This window comes from Lynx rufus, unplaced genomic scaffold (genome assembly GCF_022079265.1).
Source record: "Lynx rufus isolate CCGP_SWC_20201006 ecotype Redwood Valley unplaced genomic scaffold, mLynRuf1.p SCAF_21, whole genome shotgun sequence".
Taxonomy (NCBI): domain Eukaryota; kingdom Metazoa; phylum Chordata; class Mammalia; order Carnivora; family Felidae; genus Lynx; species Lynx rufus.
Window position 1 is genome coordinate 937,633 of NW_025814836.1, and position 25,928 is coordinate 963,560.

General features: G+C 39.3%; 1 protein-coding gene across 1 annotated transcript in view; it reads left to right on the top strand.

The window, feature by feature from the left end:
• Positions 1-10,922: 10,922 nt before the first annotated feature.
• OCA2 (OCA2 melanosomal transmembrane protein) overlaps positions 10,923-25,928 on the top strand; it is a 424,483-nt gene continuing 409,477 nt past the window's right edge. Inside the window, exon 1 of the mRNA XM_047086660.1 lies at positions 10,923-11,170. Within this exon, the coding sequence (XP_046942616.1) occupies positions 10,923-11,170 (248 nt within the window). The remainder of the gene's footprint in view (positions 11,171-25,928) is intronic.

Consider the following 25,928-nt stretch of genomic DNA (forward strand, 5'->3'; position numbering starts at 1 on the left):
CAAGGGGAGAATTAGGTAACTAAGTGATTCAATGAAACATAATATCTGTTATCATAGGAGTTCCAGAAGAAGAAAGAGAGAAAGGGGCGGAAAGTGTACTTGAACAAATCATAGCCAAGAACTTCCCCAGTTTAGGGAAGGAAACAGACATTGAAATCCAGGAGGCACAGAGAACTCCCTTCAGCGGTAACTTGAATTGATCTTCTGCATGACATATCATAGTGAAACTGGCAAAATAGAAGGATAAAGAGAGAATTCTGAAAGCAGCTAGGGACAAACAGGCCTTAACCTACAAGGGTAGACACATAAAGGTAGTAGCAGACCTATCTACTGAAACTTGGCAGGCCAGAAGGGAGTGGCAGGAAATACTCAATGTGCTGAATAGGAAAAATATGTAGCCAAGAATCCTTTATCAAGCAACACTGTCATTCAGAATAGGAGAGATAAAGGTTTTCCCCGACAAACAAAAACTGAAGGAGTTCATCACCACTAAACCAGACCCTAAGGGGGAGCTCTGTGAGTGGAATGTTGCAAAGATCAAAAAGTACCAGAGACACCACTACAAGCATGAAACCAACAGGATAACACAATGACTCTAAATCCATATCTTTGAATAATAACACTGAATGTAAGTGGACTAAATGCTCCTATCAAAAGACATAGGTTATAAGAATGGATAAAAAAACAAGACCCATCTATTTGCTGTCTATGAGAAACCCATTTTAGACCTGAGGACACCTTTAGATAGAAAGTGAGGGGATGGAAAATCATCTATCATGATACTTGTAAGTCAAAAGAAAGCTAGAGTAGCCATACTTATATCAGAAAAACTAGATTTTAAACTAAAAGTTGTAACAAGAGATAAAGGGCATTATATCATAATTATGGGTCTATTCATCAAGAAGAGCTAACAATTATAAATGTTTGTGCACCCAATTCAGAGGAACCCCAATATATAAAACAATCACAAACCTAAGCAATCTTATTGGTAAGAATGTGGTAATTGCAGGGATTTTAATACTATACTTACAACAATGGACAGATCATCTAGGCAGAAAATCAATAAAGAAACAATGATCCTGAATGACACACTGAACCAGGTGGACTTGACAGATATATTCAGAACTTTTCACCCTAAAGCAGCAGAATACACATTCTTCTCGAGTGCACATGGAATATTCTCCAAGATAGATCACATACTGGGTCACAAAACAGCCCTCAATAAATATAAAAGAATTGTGATCATACCATGCACATTTTTAGATCACAATGCTATGAAACTTCAAATCAACAACAGGAAAAAGTGTGGAAAACCTCCACATGCATGGAGGTTAAAGAACATCCTACTAAGGAATGAACAGTCAACCAGGCAATTAAAGAAGAGATTCAAAAAATATATGGAAAAAATGGAAATGAAAATACAACAGTCAAAAACCTTTGGGGTGGAGCAAAGGCAGTCCTAAGAGGAAAATACATTGCAATCCAGGCCTATCTGAAGAAATAAGAAAAATCCCAAATACAAAGTTCTAACAGCACACTTAAAGGAACTAGGAGCAGAACAGCAAAGACACCCCAAGGCCAGCAGAAGAAGAGAAATAATAAAGAGCAGAAATAAACAATATAGAATCCAAAAAACCATAGAACAGATCAATGAAACTAAGAGCTTGTTTTTTGAAAAAATAAACAAAATTGATAAACCCCTAGCCAGACTTCTCAAAAAGAAAAGAGAGAGAACACAAATAGATAAAATCATGAATGAAAATGGACTTACCACAACCAATCCCTCAGAAATACAAACAGTTATCAGAAAATACTATGAAAAATTATATGTCAACAAACTGGACAATCTGGAAGAAATGGACAAATTCCTAGACACCCACACATTGCTGAAACTCAAACGGGAAGAAATAGAAAATTTGAACAGACCCATAACTAGTGAAGAGATTGAATCAGTTATCAACAATCTCCCAGCAAATAAGAGTCCTGGGCCAGATGGCTTCCCAAGGGAATTCTACCAGACATTTACAGCAAAGTTAATAGTTTTCCATCTGAAGATATTCCAAAAAATTGAAATGGAAGGAAAGCTTTGGCTCATTCTATGAAGCCAGCATTACCTTGATTCCAAAACCAGACAGAGACCCCACAAAAAAGGAGAGTTACAGGCCACTATCCCTGATGAACATGGATGCAAAAGTTCTCAACAAGATACTTACAAATTGAATTCAACAGCATATAAGAAGAATTATCCACCATAATCAAATGGGATTCATTTCTGGGCTGCAGGGCTGGTTCAGTATTCACAAATCAATCAATGTGATACATCACATTGATAAAAGAAAGGATAAGTACAATATGATCCTGTCAATAGATGCAGAAAAAGAATTTTGACAAAATACAGCACACTTTCTTTTCAACTTCTTTTAACATTTATTTTTCAGAGACATAGAGTGTGAGTGGGGGAAGGGCATAGAGAGAGGGAGACACAGAATCTGAAGCAGGCCCCAGGCTCTGAGCTGTCAGCACAGAGGCTGATGTGGGGCCCAAACCCATAAACCACGATATCATGACCTGAGCTGAAGTCAGACGCTTAACCGACTGAGCCACCCAGGTACCCCACAGCATCCTTTCTTAATAAAACCCTCAAGAAATTCTGGATAGAAGGAACATACCTAAACATCATAAAAGCCCACAGCTAATATCATCCTCAATGGGGAAAAACTGAGAACTTTCCCCCTGAGATCAGGAACATGACAGGGATGTCCACTCTCACAACTGTTGTTTAACATAGTGTTGGAAGTCCTAGCATCAGCAATTAGACAACAAAATGAAATAAAAGGCATCAAAATTGGCAAAGAAGATGTCAAACTTTCACTTTCCACAGACAACATGATACACTACATGGAAGGCCAAAAGACTACTAGAACTGATACATGAATTCAGCAAAGTCTCAGGGTACAATATCAATGTACAGAAATCGGTTGCATTTCTCTACACTAATAATGAAGCACCTGAAAGAGAAATCAAGGAACTGATCCCATTTACAATTGCACCAAGAACATAAAATACCTAGGAATAAATCTAACCAAAGATGTAAAAGATCTGTATGCTGAAAACTATAGAAAACTTATGAAGGAAATTGAAGAAGACAAAGAAACGGAAAAACATTTCATGCTCATGGATTGGAAGAATAAATATTGTTAAAATGTCAATACTACCCAAAGCTATCTAAACATTCAATGCAATTCCAATAAAATTGCACAAGCATTCTTCTCAAAGCTAGAACAAACAATCCCCAAATTTATATGGAACCACAAAAGACCCTGAATAGCCAAAGTAATATTGAAAAAGAAAACTAAAGTGGGAGGCATCATAGTACCGGGCTTTAGCCTGTATTACAAAGATGTAATCATCAAGACAGTATGATATTGGCACAAACACAGACGCATAGACCAATGAAATAGAATAGAGAACCCAGAATTGGACCCACAAATGTATGGCCAACTAATCTTTGACAAAGCAGCAAAGAGTATCCAGTGGTAAAAAGACAGTCTGTTTAGCAATGGTGCTGGGTGAACTGGAGAGCAACATGCAGAAGAATTAAACTAGACCACTTTCTTACACCATACACAAAAATAAACTCAAAATGGATGAAAGACCTAAATGTGAGACAGGAAAACATCAAAACTCTAGAGGAGAAAACAGGCAACAACATATTTGACCTCAGCCGCAGCAATTCTTGCTTGACACATCTCCAAAGGCAAGGGAATTAAAAGCAAAAATGAACTATTGGGACATCGTGAAGATAAAAAGCTTCTGCACTACAAAGGAAACAATAAACAAAACTAAAAGGCAACTGATAGAATGGGAAAAGATATTTGCAAATGACATATTAGATAAAGGATTAATATCCAAAATCTGTAAGGAATTTACCGAAGTCAACACCCAAAAACAAATAATCCAGTGAAGAAATGGGCAGAAGACATGAATAGACACTTTTCCAAAGAAGACATCCAGATGGCCAACAGACACATGAAAAGATGCTCAATGTCACTTATCATCAGGGAAATACAAATCAAAACCACACTGAGATACCATCTCACACTGGTCAGAGTGGCTAAAATGAACAATTGCACTGTTGGCAGGAATGCAAACTGGTGCAGCCACTCTGAAAACAGTGTGGAGGTTCCTCAAAAAATTAAAAATAGAGCTACCCTATGACCCAGCAATAGAACTACTAGGAATTTATCCAAAGGATACAGGAGTGCTGATTCATAGGGGCACATGTACCCCAATGTTTACAGCAGCACTATCAACAAGAACCAAATTATGGAAAAAACTTAAATGTCCATCAACTGATGCATGGATAAAGAAGATGTGGTTAATATATACAATGGAATACTACTTGTCAATGAGGAAGAATGAAATCCTGCCATTTGCAGCCACGTGGATGGAATTGGAGGGTATTATGCTAAGTGAAATAAGTCAGAGAAAGACAGATATCATATGTGTTCACTCATATGTGGAACTCGAGAAACTTAACATAAGACCATGGGGGAAGGGAAGGGGAAAAACAAAGAGGGAGGGAAGCAAACCGTAAGAGACTCTTAAATACAGAGAACAAACTGCGTGTTGATGGTGGGGGGAGAGGGGAAAATGGCTGATGGGCATTGAGAAGGGCACTTGTTGGCATGAGCACTGGGTGTTGTATGTAAGCAATGAATCATGAGAATCTACCCCCAAAACCAAGAGCACACTGTACACACTGTATGTTATCCAATTTGGCAATAAATCATATTAAAAAATAAATTTTCTGAGGTTTGTTTTATGGTCCAAGGTGTAGTATATCTTGGTATATGTTCTATGGGCACTTAAAAAGTATGTTCTGCTGTTGTTGGGTGGAGTATTCCATATGTGTCAATTAGATCCTATTGGTTGATGGTGTTATTCATTGCATCTATATCCTTGCTGATTTTCTGTGTGGTGGTTCTATTAATTGCTGAGAGGGAAATGAAATTTCCAACTATAGAACTGTACATGTGTCTTTCTTCTTTCAGTTCCATTAGTTTTTTGCATCACATATTTTGCAGTTCTGTTGTTTGGTACATACATATTTAAGATTTCTGTGTCTTTTTAGTAAATTGACTCTTTTATTATTATATAATGTCTCTCTTTGTACCTAATAATTTTTCTGAAGTCTATCTTATATCAATACAGCTAGTTGTGCTTTCTTTGGATTAATGCTTGAATATCTTTTTCCATTCTTTCACATTTTAGCCTACTTATATTATTTTTGAAGTAATTTTTTGTAGACTGTATATAGCTGAATCATGTTTTATAATCCACTCTACCAGTCTCTGTCTTTTAATTATATTTATACCATTTATATTCAATGGAAGTTTAATGTTAGGAATGTGGGTTAATTGTCTTATTTTGTAATTCCATTTTGATTTATCTCCTGTATTTTTGAATATATCTCTTTTGTAGCTTTTTCAAGTCGTTTCTCTAGGTGTTAAATTATATATACAATACTTGTCATAGTGTTATCATTTTATCAGTTTGAGTTAAATTTAGAAAAACCTTACCCCTCTCTATATCCTTTTACTTCCTCCATTTGTGATAAATTTGTCTTAAATATTTCCTCTACATAGATTTATAACTACATCAAAGAGTGTTACAATTTTTGTTTCAAAATCAAACATAATTTAGAAGATCCAAGAGGAGAGGAAAATGTTATATTTACCCATTTCTTGTTTCCATTTTTTCTTTTTTACCTTCCTGATGCTCCAGAATTCCTTCCTTTAGCTGTCCTTTTATGTTTCAATAACTTCCTTTAGCCATTCTTTTAGGATAGTTCTTTTAGTTTTGTCCATCTAAGAATGTCTGATTTCATCTTCATTCTTGAAGGATATTTTCACTGGATAGAAGATTCTAGGTTAATAGTTTTTATTTTTTCATTACTTGAAAAAATATTCCACTTCTTCTGTCATTTGAATTGTTTTTACTGTCTAGGTATATTGTCATTTGCTAGTGGTTTCAAGATTTTTTCTTTGTCTTTCTTTAGTCTTCAGAAGTTTGTCTATTTTATGTCTTGATGTGGATTTCTTTGAATTTATCATTTTTTAATATCATTAAGTGTCTTGGATCTGTAAGGTTTATGTGTTTTGCCAAATTTGGGGAGTTTTCAGCCCTTATTTCTTTAAATGCTTTTTCATCTACACAGTCTTTCTCTTCTTCTGGGATTCTGATTACATGAATGTTAAATATCTTATTATTGTCCCACATGTTTCTGAGGTTCTGTTAATTTTTTAAAAACTATCAGATTGTATTTCTGTTGTTCTGTCTTCCAGTTCATCAGTTCTTTTCTCACCACCCCCCTCCATTTTGTTGTTAAGCTCATCTTTGAGTGTTAATTTTGCTATTGTTTTTTTTTTTTTCACTTCTATTTGGCTCTTCTTTTCTGAGACTGTTTCTATGTGGGATTTTCTCTTTTCCCCCCATTTGCTTCAAGTGTCTGTTATTGCTTGTTGAAGTGTTTTTATTTTGGCTGCTTTAAAAATTTCAGTCAGATAATTCTAACATCTTTTATTTAATTGTTTTCTTCTATTTTTTTCAAGTTGAGGTTTTCCTGGTTATCACTGTGACAGTTGATTTTTTTTAATTAAAATCTTTTGAGTTTCATTGAACATTTTGGGTATTATGAAACTCTGTATTCCTATTTAAAGTTTCTTTTAGCTGACTTCCTCTGACACCACACCAGCAGAAAGGCCTGGTACTGTGCCATTGCTTCCAGGTGGGGTTAGATGTTCAAGTTCTTCACTTGGCTTCAGTTTACATCTGGATGAGGAAGGATTCTCTATTTCTGGGTGAGGATAGGGCTCTGGCTCCCCACTGGGCCTCTGCTGATACCATCCTGGCTGGGAGGGGGTAAAGCACCATATTACTTCTTATGTGGCTTCTAGTGACACCATTGGGGGTGCCCTCATTACTGCCAAGGAGTGGTTAAAGTCTTGACTTTCCTCTTGGCCTCCTCTGACATCTTAGCAAAGATGGGGAGGGGTTCTTTTTATTGTAGGGAGAGGTGAAGTTTAGGTTCCCAGTGTGTGGTTTCTGCCTACACAGGGGTTGAGGGGTGTGTAGGGATCAGGTGGGACTACCTAGCACCCAGTAGAGGTGAACATCCCAGATCCCCATAAGTCTTCTCTGACACCAATAGGGATGGGGGCCTGGGTCCTTTATTTCAGCCTGGGGAGGGTGGAGGTTTAGACTCCCCACTTGGCCTTTGCTGTCTTGGGTGGATATGGGTTTGCAGTGTTTGGCTCCAGTTATTTTAGGCAAGCAGTTATTGCCTAAAAGTTTTCTGTCCTGCTAAGCTGCACCTTAACTACTCCTTTGGTTAGAAAAAGTAGGCTTTAGGGGAGCCTGGGTGGCTCAGTCTGTTGAGCGTCCAACTTTGGCATCAGGTCATGATCTCACAGTTCGTGAGTTTGAGCCCCACGTCGGGCTCTGCTGACAGCTCAGAGCCTGGAGCCTGCTTCAGATTCTGTGTCTCCCTCTCTCTGCCCCTTTCCTGCTCATGCTGTGTCTCTCTCTCTCTGTCTCTCAAAAATGAATAAATGTTTAAAAAAAAAAGCATGCTTTTCTTGGGACTTTTTTGGTCTGTGCTTGTTGGTCTTTCCAGGTTGCCAACTTCTTCAGCACCCTTTCTGGGATATATGAGGCAAAATAAAAATTCAGGGGCCTCACTGCTCTGTCATTTCTTGGGTCCCTAACCAGTTTTCTTTCTTCTCTCTACCTTTCAGAGTCTTCTTATGGTTGCTTTATACAAAATGTCAGGTTTTTCATTGTATTTATCAAGAGAAAGAGGGAAAAGTAGGTCTACTCTGTCTTCCTGGGAGCAGTAGTCCTGAGATGTATCTTTATAGTGTTGGCAGATATCACAGTATGTTTCCATGCTGGCCTGAATTCTTCACGAGAGAAGAATTGCAACAATACAACTGAGTAGGTGAGAGTGGGAGGGCTCCAGTGTACCCAGTAGGGTTGCAAACTGTTGTGTACTTGGGAGACTGGACATTTTATTCTCATTCCTACTAGTTTTGTCAGTGTGCCAATTCTGGGACTTTTGCTATCGGAGACATTCATCACCTTCACTGTTCTCTGCTTTGAATCTCAGTGTCTGGCTCCTGCTTGGGCTCCCAGGTCAGCATCTTCCTGCTGAGTTTGGCCAATAGGAAGCTCTGCTGGGAGATTGAGGGATGGGGAGAGATAAGCTGGTACTTCTTACCACTCCACTCTGCTTTGGGAGGCATCTCTTCTGGCACTCCACCTTCTTTCAGAAAGGCCCACCATGGTTTCTGCACTCACCTTCTTCCTCTGCTCCTCAGCTATGGTGGGGTGGAAATTTCCCCACTGTTGCTAATTGCTAGCCTTTGGTGAGTGTCACAGCATGTCCACCTCTTGTGTAACCAGTTTCCACGGTTAGGTCTTCAGCTTCTATTTCCTTCTTGGACCCTGGTTGATTCAGTCAGTGAAGGAAGGAAGAGGCAAAGGCAGCAGCTGAGGTTGAAAAGGAGGGAGGGTGTATGGGATTTTAAGGAGGGAGATGGAGGAGAACAGGAATGAAAATTGCCCTGGGAGATGTGTTAAAATTGTTGGGCAGTTTTAGGACCCAGTGGGAACACTGCACACAGAAGTCATGTAAAACTGTCAGGACCACAGAGGGTTCTCTATGGCTACATTCAGCTGCTTAGATGCTGGCACAGGGAAGGAAAGCCAATGTTGGGGTTTTTGCCATGGGTGGCAGACAGACCCCAGGGTAGCCCCCATGATCCCTACTGCCTGGTGGTCATGTCCTTGTGTGATTCCCTCCCCTGAGTTAAAGGTAGGCCTTGTGCCTGGCTTCCAACCAGTAGGATATGGCAAAGGCAGTTGATGGGATGTCGCTCCTGTTGTTGTGTTACATTATGTAAAATTTTGCCTTGCCAGTGGATTCACTCTGGAGACTCATGGTTGCTTGACGAAGTGAGCAGACATGTTGGAGGAGTCCACATGGCAAGGAACTGCAGGAACCTGTAGAAGGTGAGGGTGGCTTCTGAGAGCTTAGTGTGTGGTCTCTAGTCCACAGCTAGCAAGAAGCCAGAGCCCCAGTCCTGTAGGACCAGGAAGTGAATTCTGCCAACATTGAGTCATCTTGGAAGCAGATTTTTCCCTCGTTGAGCCTCTAGATAAGAAAAAAAGCCTGATGACACCTTGAGATCCTTAGAAAATGACCCAGCTAAGCCTGCCCCAACACCTGACCCACAGAAACCCTGAGCTTATAAACATGTGTTGTTTTAAGCTTACCAATTTTGTATTAATTTGTTATGCAGCAATAGAAAACTCACACATCAGGTGAGTTTGACAGAATGAGTTGGGGCAAGTAGGAGGAGAGGGTTTGCTGGGAAGAGGAGTGGGGACAGGGGGTGTTTGGCTGATGAAGAAGCAGAGAAGCTCCCTGCCATTGAGGTGATCACATAACTGAGAGTCCAGGGGGTGGGAAGCATCATCTCTGTAGATGTTGAAACCAAAATATGACAAAGGTAAAACAAGACCACAAGCTATGATTCAGATCTTCCAAGAATGAAGAGATATGACCAGGAAGATATTAGTTGTTTCAGTAAGGGGTTGGTGGGGCATTCCAATGACATGTTCTAAAGCAGCTGGAATACTTTAGGGATGGGAGAAGATTGCAGTGGAGAGCAAGGAGGATACCTTTCCAAACTCTTGGTAGGGCTAACTACATAATTTCTGGAGCCCCATGCAAATGAAAATGTAGGGCTCCTTTTTCAAAAAACAGGAAAAGTGTGATGTTAAGAGTATTAAAATGTAAAGCTTTTTCCTTTCTTCCACACTCTTTTTCTTGACTTGTCACAGTATTTTAAAATGTCATTATTCTAAGGAAGGAAAAATTAAAAATCTAAATTATTAGCATGAATGTCATCCCTGATCTTTATTTTGAAGTATAATTTTAAATGCAAATATGAAAGCATTTAACTTGTAGGTGGGATCAGGAAAGTTGTACAGTTTGTATTTTGCAGTTCATACATGCATGTGGACTTTGTTCTTACCAGACAATGGGAGCATTGCACTAAACTAATGTAAATGTATTTACTTTACTTTTTGATACAGGCATATTCTACCAACACTCCACCTTCTTCTTACTGATGAGTGAGTCACAAGGAGTGGTGAATCCATGTATTGTAACCATTGAACCCATAGTCATGTACATTGCTTCTCAGTGTTGCAAATCCTGCTCAACCAAAGCTCACAACGAGGGTTGGGTTCAAAGCAACCATTGAAAGCAAACCATTATGCTGCAAATCAAAGGTTATTGCTGGGGTTATGGGATGCTAGCAAATGTAAAAGAATAAAATTGTAATGGTTAGAAATATAATCCAAGAGTAGGACATCATAACCTTTTAATTTTACTTTCAATAAGCAGTTGTTTTCATTTTCATAGTAGGTATTATTTTCTCATTACAAAGGTATTAATTTGTTAGATGCAAAACCCATAAAACCATAGCATAGACAGGAACAAAGGAGAAAGCCCCCACCATCCAGAGGTACTCATGTTTCAGAGGCTGAGTCTTTTTGGTCTTCTGTTCTATGAAAATTCTATGTATATATTTATATCAAGAAAAATATCATAGTTTATCAATGTTTTTTCTGTATCCTTAATTTTCCCCCATATCAATAAATATCCTTATACAGCATTTTAGTTGAATAGCATTTCATACTGCACACATATTACAACTTAAATAATGCTTCAGAGAGAGACTGCATGGATTCCATATGGATTCCCCAAAGTACAAACAATATTTCCAGTTTGTTTTTCATCAACAGTGGTTTCTTTCTGGCTGACCTGGTGAGAAGAGTGACAACGGAACATGCATCTAGAGAACAAAGATGGTGGGCTGACCTCTGGTGTGCTGGAGATGGAGCTACATCAGTCATCTGCTCCTATGTGTGCTGGCCTGGGAAGGCCAGGGCTGGCGGTACCTGCCACCAGCAACCGCAGGCTACTGCAGGGAGTCAACAGGGTAGACCCCACATCCCCCTACTCCAGGAGGGCAACTGGGCAGAGCTGCTTGGCTTCTGTGGACCAGGATTTTGGTTCATTCCTCACAGAGCAGAGGTGAGTTTATAATAGTTTTATCTGGTAAATGTGGAAGTCACAGATATTGTGTTTTATGAGTGTAGTTCCCCTATTTTTTGTGGGAAATTTTCAGATATTATACAAGGAATGCAAGAATCTTTCTATCATTAGATCACTTTCCTGGCCTGTTTCAAATGAATGCTCTTTCTAAAATGTAGCTAACATAACTCCAAAAGATTATAAAAATAGAAAAGAGTTTTTAGCATGAACTTGGAATTTATTATATTATTTTAAGATGTTAGGGGCGCCTGGGTGGCGCAGTCGGTTAAGCGTCCGACTTCAGCCAGGTCACGATCTCGCGGTCCGTGAGTTCGAGCCCCGTGTCGGGCTCTGGGCTGATGGCTCAGAGCCTGGAGCCTGTTTCCGGTTCTGTGTCTCCCTCTCTCTCTGCCCCTCCCCCGTTCATGCTCTGTCTCTCTCTGTCCCAAAAATAAATAAACGTTGAAAAAAAAATTTAAAATAAAAAAAAAATAAAAAAAAAAGATGTTAAAAGTATTCCATGATTTTAAAAAGCACATGCTATATCCTTATATGCTTATATATATGTATCTTGAAATATGCTTTATTCCTATAAATGTCAAGTGAATCATTTCAATATTGTTTTTCACGTTAGAAAAATCTTGATTTACATTAAAAAAACTTTTGATAAACCCTTAAATATTTACCAGAGTAAAATAATAAATAGGTATAAAAGTGTGCTATAAGTGTCTATTCATACCCATGTAGGGACATACTGGTTACCCTGCAGATCTGGGTATCCTGGTCCCTACAGGCAAGAAGTCCTGCTTAGGGCAGTTGCTTAGCCAGAACCCATGCAGTACCAGTGGTCTAATGTTGAAAAAGGCAAAGATCACAGAAATACATACAAGTGTGGTATATAGCCCTGCCACTTGTCTAAGACTGCCTTCTCGGGTCCTAGCTCTGCATGGCATCTGCTTTGATGCTTGGGAGTTTGCTGTCATCAGCATCTTGGCTCAAGCTGCTCTGCTGCTGTGTTCCTGTGAATATAGAATGTTGGCACAGTAGGTGTGTGGGGATGGGGAGAGGTACCTGCCCATGAGTGTGCCTCTCTGGAGCTGAGTAGGGGATTGTCAGTGCCTGGCCCACCTGAACCAGTAAAGGGCTGCAGGTATGGTGGGGCTGGGTCCACTTGTCAAGGCATGCGCACAGGGCTACCTAGCCCATGGGAGAGCTTCCCACTGGGCTGGGGTGGGTGGGTAGCTCCCAGCTGTGAGGGCCAGCTTTATTTTGTAAAGGGCTAGAGGAGGCCATTTCCTGTTTGTGTCCCACACCTGGAACTGTGGGGGTGGGGCAGCTCCTTACCTGGGAGGCCCTAGAGAGATAAAATAAGTTGGCCATGGCTCCAAGCCACACTCCACTACCCCAACTGTGCAGGCAGCTAGGAGCAGGCAAAGGAGAAGGGCCCCTCCACCACCACCCACTGCCTCAGGTTGGCTGAGGCTGGGTGTGAGGCTGGCTTTCTCACATCCTCGATTGACTGTATGTAGATTTACACCTGGATATAGGAGAGAGCTATGGGCTCCACCTGAGTCAGAGTAAAAGGACAAATCTATATACAACCATATCTCAGAGATTTTCTGATTAGGTTCCAGACCACCACAAGAAAGCAGATATCTCAATAAAGCAACTCAAATGAGTTTTTTGTATCACAGTGAAAATAAAAGTTATGACTACACTATACTGTAGTCTAATAAAGTGTGCAATAGTATTATGTCTATAAAAACAATGTGTATATCTTAATTAACAAATACTTTATTGCTTAAAAATGGTAACCATCAAAGATGGCTGAGAAGTAGGGGAACCTGGATTTCCCTCCCTCAAACACGGCTGTATTGAGGTCAGATCACTTGGAACACCCAGGAAATCAACCTGCGGAGTGGCAGAAGGATCTCTGCAGGTGGAGGGAGACATTGGAGGGATTGAGGTATGTGTATATGAATTGGGGGAGATAAAATGGCATAGGCAAGGTGGGGAGGGAACCCCTTTTGTGAACAGACAAAAGGGAGAGAAAGAGAGAGGGATTCAGTATCTACTTAGCATTAGAGGAAAACCTCTCCAGACCATGGACTGGGGAATGAGAAATATGGAGAGTGCTGGTTTCCATTTTGCAAACAGCCTTAGGAGCTGAAACTTAGAGGTATGAAAGTGCCCGACTTTCTCTGGACTGGAGCCGGCTGTGTGTGCACGCCTGGCGGGAGAAGGAGCCAGCCCAGGGTGCTGTAGCAATCTCAGGGGCTCACTGGGAGAGAATAGTCCCTTTCTTCCAGTACTGTGGGAAGAGGATTTATTGCCTCCCCAGGACAAAAGACCCTTTGGTGGCAGCCAAAGGCCTTTTATCAGCAGGGCTGAGGGGCCCTACAGCTGGACAGGGTCCCTACAGTGCAGGACCGTTTAAGACATCAGGGTTTGAATCCCAGTCGAATGCCTAGAAGGCGCAGGAGAACTGTGGAGCAGGGCAAGCTAACTGTGCTATTCTGTGATGGCTGCCTGAATAGCATGGTTTGAGACCCCCGGTTGGGAGAGAGTTTGGAGCGTTGGCCATTTTTCTCCCAAACACCAACATGGAGGGACTTCAGGGAAGCAGCACAGCAGTCCCCCAGTGGAGGCGGGCTTACACCAAACCCCGCTCCTCCATGCCTGGCAACTGCTTTTCTACTGGAGCTAGACTGACTGAGCCAACGCAGCCAACCTCTCCTCCAGGTCAGCATAGCCACTGGTCCAAGGCACAACCAGACAACTGTTCTTTGTTTTTGTCTGTTTGTCTCTCTGTCTGTTGGTTTGTCTGTTCTTCTATTCTCTCTACCTTCTTCTTTTTTTTTCTTTTGGAATCAGGCTCATAGTTTCTGATTTGTTTTTGGTCAATTCATATATATATATAATTTTTTTCTGCTTTTTTTGCTGTTTAGTCAGGCATTTTTACTCTTTTTACCCCTTTCCAATATCTTCTTTTTCTTTATTTTATTTTCTCTCTCTCTGGATTAAGACTTATACTCTCTGTTTAGTCTTCTTTTCTCCCTTTTCATTTTTCTCTTTGTGTGGGATCAGGCTTCCCCCCCCCTTTCCTTTTTTTATAGGGCTACTTCAATGAACAAATCAAAGCACAACTGGTTGAAGGTCCAAACACTCCACCACTACAAGAAAGGAGGAGCTTTGAAGAGGACTGACCAGTGGGATAGAGCAGCCAAAATGCCACAATAGAGTGTATGCAACACACCAAAAAATTCCTGAAGTGCCAGGCCCTGGATAGTGTATGACCCCTACTTAATATAGTAGTACTTGCAGGTACGGGACATATAACAAGCTATTAAAACATGTAAAAGACAGAAACCTAGCCAAAATAATGAAACAGAAGAACTCTCCTCAAAAGAAAATTCAGGAAGAAATGACAGCCAGAGATTTGCTCAAAACAGATATAAACAATATATCTGACAACAATTTAGAATAACAGTCATAAGACTACTAGCTGGGCTTGAAAACACACAAGACACCAGAGAAAACCTTTCTACAGACACCAAAGACCTAGGAACTAGTCAGGATAAATTTAAAAATGTTATAACTGAGATGCAAAACAAATGATACAGTGACTGCAAAGATGGAAGAAGTGGAGGAGAGAATAGGTTAAGTAGAAGATAAACTTACAGAAAAAAAATTAAGCTGAAAAAAAGAGGGAAAGGAAATTACTAGAACATGAGGGGAGACTAGGAGAATTAAGTGATTCCAAGAAACTAAAAAATATCCAAATCATAGGAGTCTCAGGAGAAGAAGAGTGAGAAAAAGGGGCAGAAGGTTTATTTGAGCAAAGTATAGCTGAGAACTTCCCTAATCTGGGGAAGGAAACAGGCATACAAATTCAAGAGGCACAGAGAACTCCCTTCAAACTAACAAACCAGGTCAACGCCATGACATATCATAGTGAAACTTACAAAATACAAAGATTTGAAGGAGAGTTCTGAAAACAGCTAGACACAAAAGGTTTTTTTTTTTTTTTTAATTTTTTTTTTTCAACGTTTATTTATTTTTGGGACAGAGAGAGACAGAGCATGAACGGGGGAGGGGCAGAGAGAGAGGGAGACACAGAATCGGAAACAGGCTCCAGGCTCTGAGCCATCAGCCCAGAGCCCGACGCGGGGCTCGAACTCACGGACCGCGAGATCGTGACCTGGCTGAAGTCGGACGCTTAACCGACTGCGCCACCCAGGCGCCCCAACACAAAAGGTTTTTTTGTGTACTTTATGTGTCTACTACAAGGGTAGACACATAATGTTAGTAGCAGACCTGTCCACTGAAACTTGGCAGGTCAGAAGGAAGTGGCTGGAAATATTCAATGTGCTCAATAGGAAAAATATTCAGCCAAGAATCCTTTATCCAGAAAGTCTGTCCAGAATAAAAGGAGAGATAAAGGCTTTTCCAGACAAACAAAAACTAAAGGAGTTCATGACCACTAAACCAGCCCTGCAGAAAATCCTAAGGAGGACTCTGAATGGGAAGTAGCAGCAAAGACTACAAAGGACCGGAGACATCACCACAATATGAAACTTACAGATAATACAATGGCAATAAATCCATATCTTTCAATCATCACTCTGAATGTAAGTGGACTAAATGTCCCAATAAAAAGACATAGAGTATCAGAATGGATTGAAAAAAAACAAAATCCATCTATATTCTGCCTACAAGAGACTCATTTGAGACCTAAGGACACCTGCAGATTGAAAGTGAGACCCATCTATCATGCTACTGGATGTCAAAAGAAAGCTGGAGTAGCCATACTTATATCAGACAAACTAGGTTTTATTTATTTATTTATTTATTTATTTATTTATTTATTTATTACTATTTTTTAAATGTAATTTATTGACAAATTAGCTAATGTACAGTGTATACAGTGTGCTTTTGTTTTTGGGGGTAGATTTCTGTGATTCATCGCTTACATACAACACCTAGCACTCATCCCAAGAAGTCCTCTCCTCAATGCCCATCACTCATTTTTCCATCTCCCCCCATCAAACCTCAGTTTGTTCTCTGTATTTAAGAATCTCTTATGGTTTGCATCCCTCCCTCTCTGTTTGTAACTATTTCTTATCCTTCCCTTCCCCCATGGTCTTCTGTTAAATTTCTCAAGTTCCACATATGAGTGAAAATATATCATATCTGTTTTTCTTTGACTGACTTATTTCACTTAGCATAATATGCTCCAGTTCCATCCACGTTGCTGCATATGGAAGGATTTCATTCTTTCTCATTGCCAAATTGTATTCCATTGTATATATATATAAACCATATCTTCTTTATCCATTCATCAGTTGATGGACATTTAGGCTTTTTCCATAATTTAGCTGTTGTTGATAACACTGCTATAAGCATTGGGTCACATGTGCCCCTATGAATCAGCACTCCTGTATCCTTTGGATAAATTCCTAGTAGTGCTGTTGCTGGTTTATAGGGTAGTTCTATTTTTAATTTTTTTGAGGAACCTGCACACTGTTTTCCAGAGCAGCTGCACCAGTTTGCATTCCCTCCAACAGTGCAAGAGGTTTCCTGTTTCTCCACATCCTCACCATCATCTGTTGTTTCCTGAGTTATTAATTTTAGCCACTCTGACCAGTGTGAGGTGGTATCTCAGTGTGGTTTTGATTTGTATTTCCCTGATGATGAATGATGTTGAGCATCTTTTCATGTGTCTGTTGGTCATCTAGATGTCTTCTTTGGAAAAGTGTCTGTCTATTCATGTCTTCTTCCCATTTCTTCACTGGATTATTTGTTTTTCAGGTGTTGAGTTTGGTAAATTCCTTATAGATTTTGGATACTAACTCTTTATCCAGTATGTCATTTGCAAATATCTTTTCCCATTCTATCAGTTGCCTTTTAGTTTTGTTGATTGTTTCCTATACTGTGAAGAAGCTTTTTTATGTTGATGATGTCCCAATAGTTCATTTTTGCTTTTAATTCCTTTGCCTTGGAGACATGTTGAGCAAGAAATTGCTGTGTCTGAGTTCAAAGAGGTTGTTGCCTGTTTTCTCCTGTAGGATTTTGATGGTTTCCTGTCTCACATTTAGGTCTTTCATCTACTTTCAATTTATTTTTGTGTATTGTATAAGAAAGTGGTCCAGTTTCATCCTTCTGCATGTTGCTGTCCAGTTCTCAAAGCACCATTTGCTAAAGAGATTGTCTTTTTCCCATTGGATACTCTTTCCTGCTTTATTGAAGATTAGTTGGCCATATATTTGTGGGTCCAATTCTGGGTTCTCTATTCTATTTCATTGATTAATGTATTTGTTTTTGTGTCAATGATGATTACAGCTTTGTAGTAGAGGCTAAAGCCGACAAACTAGATTTTAAAACAAAGACTGTAATAAGAGATGAAGAAGGGAATTATATCATAAGTAAGGAGTCTACCCATCACAAAGAGCTAACAATTGTAAATGTTTGTGCTCCCAATGTGGAACACACAAGTTTATAAATCAATCATAAATATAAACAAATGCATAGATAATAATACTATAATTGTAGAGGATTTTAAATACTCTACTTACACAATGGACATATCGTCTAGGCACAAAATCAATAAGGAAACAATAGCTCTGAATGACACATTGGACCAGAGGGATGTAACAGATATATTCAGACTTTTCATCCTAAATCAGCAGAATACATACTCTTTGTGAGTGCACATGGAACATTCTCCAACATAGATCACATACTGGTTCACAAAACAATCCTCAACAAATATAAAAAGCTTGAGATCATACCATGCATATTATCAGTCACAATGCTATGAAACTTGAAATCAACCACAAGAAAAAATTTGACAAGCCCCAAAATACACAGATGTTAAAGAACATCCTACTAAAGAATGAATGGGTCAACCAGGAAATTAAAGAAGAAATTTAAAAATATATAGAGACAAATGAAAATGAAAAAACAACAGTCCAAACCCTTTGGGCTGCAACAAAGGCAGTCCTAAGAGGAAAATACATTGCAACTGAGGCCTATCTCAAGAGGCAAGAAAGGTCCCGAATACACAACCTAATCTTACACCTAAAGGAGCTAGAAAGTCAGCAGCAAAGAAACCCCAAAGTCAGTAGAATAAGACACATTATAAAGATTAGAGCAGAAATAAACAGTATATAATAAAAAAATTAGTACAACAGATCAATGAATCTAAGAGTTGTTTTATGGAAAGAATAAACAAAATTGATAAACCCCTAGCCAGACTTTTTTTAATTAAAAAAAATTTAATGTTTATTTATTTTTGAGAAACAGAGAGAGACAGCGAGAGCAGAGAGAGAGGTAGACACAGAATCTGAAGCAGGCTCCAGGATCTGATCTATCATCAGAGAGCCCAATGCAGGGCTTAAACCCATGAACCATGAGATCATGACCTGAGCCAAAGTTGGATGCTTAACTGAGTGAGTCACCCAGGCACACCCCTAGCCAGACTTTTCCAAAAGAAAAGTAAAGGACCCAAATAGGTAAAGTCATGAATGAAATAGGAGAGATCACAACCAATACCACAGAAATACAAACAATTATGAGAGAATACTATGAAAAATTATATGCCAAAAAAACTGGACAATATTGAAGAACAGACAAATTCCTAGATAGTCACACACCATCAAACCTCAAACAGAAAGAAATAGAACATTTGAACAGACCCATAACCAGTGAAGAAATTGAATTGGTAATCAAAAATTGTCCCCCAAAATAAGATTCCTGGACCAGATTGAATTCTACCAGACAATCGAGGATGAAATTCGCTGTGGGTCTTTTGTATATGGCCTTTAGGATGTTGAGGTATGTTCCCTCTGTCTCTACTTTCTTGAGGGTTTTTTTAAAAAAATCAAGAATGGATGCTGTATTTTTTCAAATGCTTTTTTTGCATCTATTGAGAGGATCATTTGGTTCTTATTCTTTATTAATGTGGTGTATCATGTTGATTAATTTGCAAATATTCAACCACTCTTGCAGCCCAGGAAAAATCCCCACTTGATTGTGTTAATTCTTTTAATGTACTGTTGGGTTCAATTTACTAGTATCGTGCTGAGAATTTATGCATCCAGGTTCATCAGAGATATTTGTCTGTAATTCTCCTGTTTAGTGGGGTCTTTGTCTGGTTTTGGAATCAAGGTAATGCTGGTCTTGTAGAAGGAGTTTTGACATTTTCTTTTAATTGCTATTTTTTTATTAAAAATTTTTTAATGTTTACTTTTGAGAGAGAGAGAGAGAGAGGGTGAGCAGGGGAGGGACAGAGAGAGAGGGAGACACAGAATCAAAAATAGGCTCCAGGTTCTGAGCTGTCAGCACAGAGCCTGGTGGAGGGCTCAAACCCACCAACTGTGAGATCATGACCTGAGCCGAAGTCTGATGCTCAACCGACTGAGCTTTCCAGGCGCCCTTTCAATTTCTATTTTTTGGAACAGTTTGAAAAGAGTAGGCATTAATTCTTCTTTAAACGTCTGGTAGAATTCCTTTGAGAAGTCATCTGGTCCTGGACTTTTGTTTGTTGGGAGATTTTTGATTACTGATTCAATTTCTTTGCTGGTTATGGGTCTATTCAGATTTTCTATTTCTTCCTATTTCAGTTCTGGTAGTTTGTGGGTTTCTAGGAATTTATTCTTTTCTTCCAGATTGCCCAATTTGTAAGCTTAAAATTTTTCATAATATTCTCTTATGAATGTTTGTATTTCTGTGGTATTGATTGTGATCTTTCCTCTTTATTCATGATTTTATCTATTTGGTCCTTTTTCTTTTGTTTTTGATAAGTCTGGCTAGGGATTTTCAAATTTAGTAATTCTTTCAAAGAACCAGCTCCTAGTTTTATTGATCTGTTTTACTGTTTTTTTAAAAAAATGTATCATTATTTTTGCTCTAGTCTTTATTATTTCCCTTCTTTTGCTGGCTTAGGCTTTATTTGCTGTTTCATTTCTATGTTAGGTGTAAAGTTAGGCTATGTATTTGAGACCTTTCTTCTTGTTATATACTTCCCTCTTATGACCATTTTTGCTGCATCCAAAAGTTTTGGACTGTCATGTTTTCATTTTCATTTGCTTCCATGTATTTTTAAAATTTATTCTTTAATTTCCTGGTTAACCCATTCATTCTTAAGTAGAATGAACCACCATTTATTCCTGCTATTTCCAATTTTTTTCTTATGGTTAACTTCAAGTTCATAGTATTGTGATGTGAAAATATGTATAGTGTGAATTCAACCTTATTGTACTTGTTGAGGGCTGATTCGTGACCAAGTATGTGATCTATTTTGGGGAGTGTTCCATGTGCACTCAGAAAGAATGTGTATTCTGCTGCTTTAGGATGAAATGTTCTGAATATATCTGTTAAGTCCATCTGGTCCAGTGTGTCATTCCAAGCCATTGTTTACTTGTTGATTTTCTGCTTAAATAATCTGTCAATTGCTATAAGTGAGGTATTAAAGTCTCCCAATATTATTGTTATCAATGAGTTTCTGTATGTTTGTGATTAATTGGTTTATATATTTGGGTGCTTCCAGTTGGGGGCATAAACATTTACAATTGTTAGATCTTCTTGATGGATAGACCCCTTAATTATGATATAGTGCCCTTCTTCATCTCTTGTTACAGTCTTTGGTTTAAAATCTAGTTTGTCTGATATAAATATGGGTACTCCAACTTTCTTTTGATGTCCATTAGCATGAGAGATGGTTGTCCAACCCCTCACTTTCAATCTGCCAGTGTCTTTAGGTCTAAAATGAGTCTCTTGTAGGCAGCATATATATGTGTCTTTTTTTTTTTTAAATCCATTCTGATACCCTATGTCTTTTGATTGGGGCATTTAGTCCATTTACATTTAGAATGATTATTGAAAGATATGAATTTAGTGCCATCATATTACCTATAAAGTCATTGTTTCTGGAGATTTTCTCTCTTCCTTTCTAGTCTTTGTTGCTTTGTGGTATATCCTGCCACTCCCCTCTGGCCTGCCAGGTTTCTGTGGACAGATCTGCTGATAACCTGATTTATCCTTCCTTGTAGATTAAGTATTTATTTTCCCTTGCTGCTCTCAAGATTCTTATCTGTGTAATTTGCAAATTTTACTACAATACGTCTTGGTGCTAGCCTGCTTTTGTTGATTTTGATTGGAGTTCTCTGTACCTCCTGGATTTCCCCAGATTAGGGAAGGTTTTAGTTATAATTTGCTCAAACAAACATTCTTCCCCGTTTTGCCTCTCTTCTCCTGGGACTTTTAGATATGAAAGTTATTATGCTTTATGAGTCTTTGATTTCCTTAAGTCTACATTTGTGATCCAATATTTTTCTTTCCCTCTTCTTTTCAGCTTCATTCATTCCCATAATTTTATCCTCTCTATCACTGATTTGTTCCTCTGCTTTATCCATCCTTGTCATTGCACACAGTTTTGCATCTCCATTATAGCATTTTTAAATTGCAGACTGACTAGGTTTTAGTTCTTTTATCTTTAAAGTAGGTGATTCTCTAGTGTCTTCTATGCTTTTCTCAGCCCAGTTAGTATCCTTATCATTGTTGTTTTTAAATTCTGGTTAAGGCATATTACTTATATCTGCTTTGATTAGATCCCTGGCCATGACCTCTTTTTGTTCTCTCTTTTGGGATGAATTCGTCTTGTTGTCATTTTGTCCAGGTCACTCTATTTTTTGTGTTTGTGTTAGGCAAGTCTGTTATATTTCCTCCTCCTGAGAGTAATGGCTATATTAAAAAGAGGTCTTATACCGTCCAGAGCTTGGAGCTATGCAAAGTGTTTCTGGTGTATGATATGTTCATTATATCATTGTGTTTTGGCTGCTCTTTCCTCAGGTCAGTCCCTTGCAGAGTTTCTCCTTACCTATAGTGGGGAGTGTTTGGACTTTGTCCAGAATGTGGTGAGTTTTAACTAGGTGTGCTTTGGTCTGCTTGTTAAAATAAGCCTGATCCTATTTTCATTATAACTGAAGCTTTGCAGCACTCTATAATCAGTAGACCTGGTGTGTATGTTTGTGTGTGTGTGTGTGTGTGTGTGTGTGTGTGTGTGTGTGTGTGGTTTGTGTTGGTCTTCTGGAGAAGGGACCTGCTGCTTCTCTGGCCCTCAGGTACACTTGCACTAATAAAGATATACCTGTAGAACACATGAGGGCAGGGCTTGTTGTAAGTGACTCAAACCTAAACCGTGGGTCCTTTGCTACTTGCTGAAGTCTGTCCTTGGTAATGGGTGGGGTAAAAAATAGCATTGGGCCACTCTCTTCCCAGGAGGGGGATGTTCGCCCCCCACCCTCCTGCTGTTCAGGAAGCCCTCCAGATGAGCAATCTTCCCTCTCATGTGCCAGGCTTCTGTCAGGTCCCTGCCATCACCCAGTCTGTGTCTGTGCCATGTGCCTGCCTGCCAGTGCAGTAGTCCTGTGTTTTACCTTAGGTGTACAGCTGGGTTTTAAAACTCCAAGTTTTAGGGACCAGGCTAAACATAGACCTGCACTGGTCTTCTGGGAAAGGGTCTCGCCCATGCTCTGGATGCTGTCAGTTTGTCCCAGAAAGCAGCCATACAACTGCACAGTGGCTTGTAGTTTATGGTAAAGCACAGCAAAAAACCTGTGTCTGGGTTATCTGTCCTTAACAGGTTCCTCTGCTACTATAGTAATGAATGGGGGTGCTCAGTGGTTACTCTAGGCTCTTTTGTCCCCTGAGAGGTAGTGCTACCTCTCCCAAATGCACTCCCAAGAAGGGGAACTGTCTCTCCCAGCATATCACAGTGAATCCCACAAGTACACTGTCCACTCATGGGCCTCTGTTTCCTTCTCCACCACTACACCTGCCAGGATGGACCCCTGTGATGGTGCACACTTTTTAAGCTTCAGACTTTGAGCTCCACTCTTTGTAAAAACTTGCAATAATCAGCCCCTCTCATTTTCTTAGTTAATGGTTTTGGGGAATGCAATTTTCTGCATGCTGCTTTCTCTCTCTCTCCCTCCTTCTCTCTCTCTCTTTCTCTCTTCCTTCTCCTCCTCCTCTCATAGTCGTCATCGTCATCGTCGTCCTCCTCCTCTTCCTCCTCCTTCTTTTTATTCTCTCTCTTTCTCTCTGATCAGGGCTTCTTCCACTTCACAGCACCTGTGATTCTTTTTTCCTCCAAATCACATCTCTGCAGCTCCTACCTTCCATGATGCGGCCTATTTTCTCCTTATAGCTGTGTGGTTTGTTCTTTCAGTTCTCTGATTGATTTCTTTGGTGTTCAAAAGAATTTGATATTAATATAACTGTGTTTTAAGGACAAGACAATCATAAAGTTCCCCTACTACTCCACCATCTTAACTCCTCTCCCCTTATTTTGTCTGATATTAAGATAGCCATCCTAGTTCTCTTTTGGTTACTGTTTTCATGGAATATTATTTTCTACCTTTTTATTTTCAACATACTTGTGTGTTTAGATCTAAAGTGAATCCCTTGTATATAACATATAGTTGGTTCTTGCTTTTTAATTTATTCTGTCAGACTCTGCCTTTTTTACAGATAAGGAAAGATATCTGCCAATTTGCTATTTGTTTTCTGTATATCTTATGTAATATTTTTGTCCCTTATTTTCTCCATTACTGCTTTTTCTGTGTTTAATTGATTTTTATATAGTGATACATTTTGATTTCCTTTTCATTTCCATTTTTTTGTAGATATTTTCTTTGTGGTTACATCAGAATTACGCCTAACATCCTCGAGTTATAACAATCTAATTTTTAAAATTGTATTTATTTATTTTTTGAAAGAGAGAGTGCAAGTGAGGGTGGGGCAGAGAGAGGGAGAGAGAATATCCCAATCAGGCTCCACACTGCCAGCACAGAGCCTGATGTAGAGTTCAAACCCACAAACTGTGAGATAATGACCTGATCCAAAATCAGGAATTGGACACTTAACAAACTGAGCCACCCAGGAACCCCTATAACAATTTAATTTGAAATGGTATTAAGTGCACTATTTTACTCATAACACTGCCGACACCAAATGAAAGATTTTTTTTCTTTCTGACACCAATCAATTCTCTGATTCTCTGCAAACACCAACTGGGCGTCTAACAACTCAATTCAACTATGATACTATCTACCTGGAGTTAGTGTTAGATCCCACAAGTTAAGGGCTCAGTTCCACAAAACTGTCCCCACTTTAGATGCCAATTGTAAGTACTAGGTATCCTGCACTTCTATCTGATTGGCTATTAATTGTGGGTTCTCATGACCCCCTCCTTAGGCTTGATAATTTGCGAGAATGACTCCTAGAACTTAGGAACAGACTTTACTTATGCTTACTGGTTTACTGTAAAGGATGCAACTCAGGAAAGGCCGAGTGGAAGATATGGATGAAGCAAGATGTGGGGTTAGGGGTGGCATAGTGTTTCCATGCTCTCTCCACATGCACCAATTTCCCAGTATCTTGATGCATTTACCAACTCGGAAGTTCTCCCAATCTGTCTTTTAGAAATTTTTTTAAATTTTAGTTTTTTAATTTACATCTGGATTAGTTAGCATGTAGTGAACAATGATTTCAGGAGTAGATTCCTTAATGCCCCTTATCCATTTAGCCCATCTCCCCTCCCACAACCCCTCCAGTAACCCTCTGTCCTCTATATTTAAGAGTCTCTAATGTTTTGTCCCCCTCCTTTTTTTAATATTATTTTTGCTTCCCTTGATTTATGTTCATCTGTTCTGTGTCTTAAAGTCCTCATATGAGTGGAGTCATATGATATTTGTCTTTCTCTGGCTAATTTCGCTTAGCAAAATACCCTCTAGTTCCATCCACGTAGTTGCAAATGGCAAGATTTCATTCTTTTTGATTGCCGAGTAATACTCCATTGTATATATATACCACATCTTCTTTATCCATTCATCCATCAATGGACATTTTAGGCTCTTCCCATACTTTGGCTGTTGCTGATAGTGCTGCTATAAACATTGGGGTGCATGTGTCCCTTCAAAACAGCATACCTGTATCCCTTGGATAAATACCTAGTAGTGGAATTGCTGGGTCATAGTGTAGTTCTATTTTTAATTTTTTGAGGAAACTCCATACTGTTTTCCAGAGTGGCTGCACCAGCTTGCATTCCCACCAACAATGCAAAGGAGATCCTCTTCTCCGCATCCTCGCCAACATCTGTTGTTGCCTGAGTTGTTAATGTTAGCCGTTCTGACACGTGTAAGGTGGTATGTCATTGTGGTTTTGATTTGTATTTCCCTGATGATGAGTGATGTAGAGCATCTTTTCATATGTCGGTTAGCCATTTGGATGTCTTCTTTGGAGAAGTGTCTATTCATGTATTTTGCTGATTCTTCACTGGGTTCTCTGGTTTTTGGGTGTTGAGTTTGATAGGTTCTTTATAGATTTTGGATACTAACCCTTTATCTGATATGTCGTTTGCAAATATCTTCTCCCATTCTGTCGGTTGCTTTGTAGTTTTGCTGATTGTTTCCTTCGCTGTGCAGAAGATCTTTATTTTGATGAGGTCCCAGTAGTTCATTTTTGCTTCTGTTTTCCTTGCCTCCAGAGACGTGTTGAGTAAGAAGTTGCTGTGGCCAAGATCAAAGAGGTTTCTGCCTGCTTTCTTCTCGAGGATTTTGATGGCTTCCTGTCTTACATTGAGGTCTTTCATCCATTTTGAGTGTATTTTTGTGTCTGGTGTAAGAAAGTGGTCCAGGTTCATTCTTCTGCATGTCGCTGTCCAGTTTTCCCAGCACCACCTGCTGAAGAGACT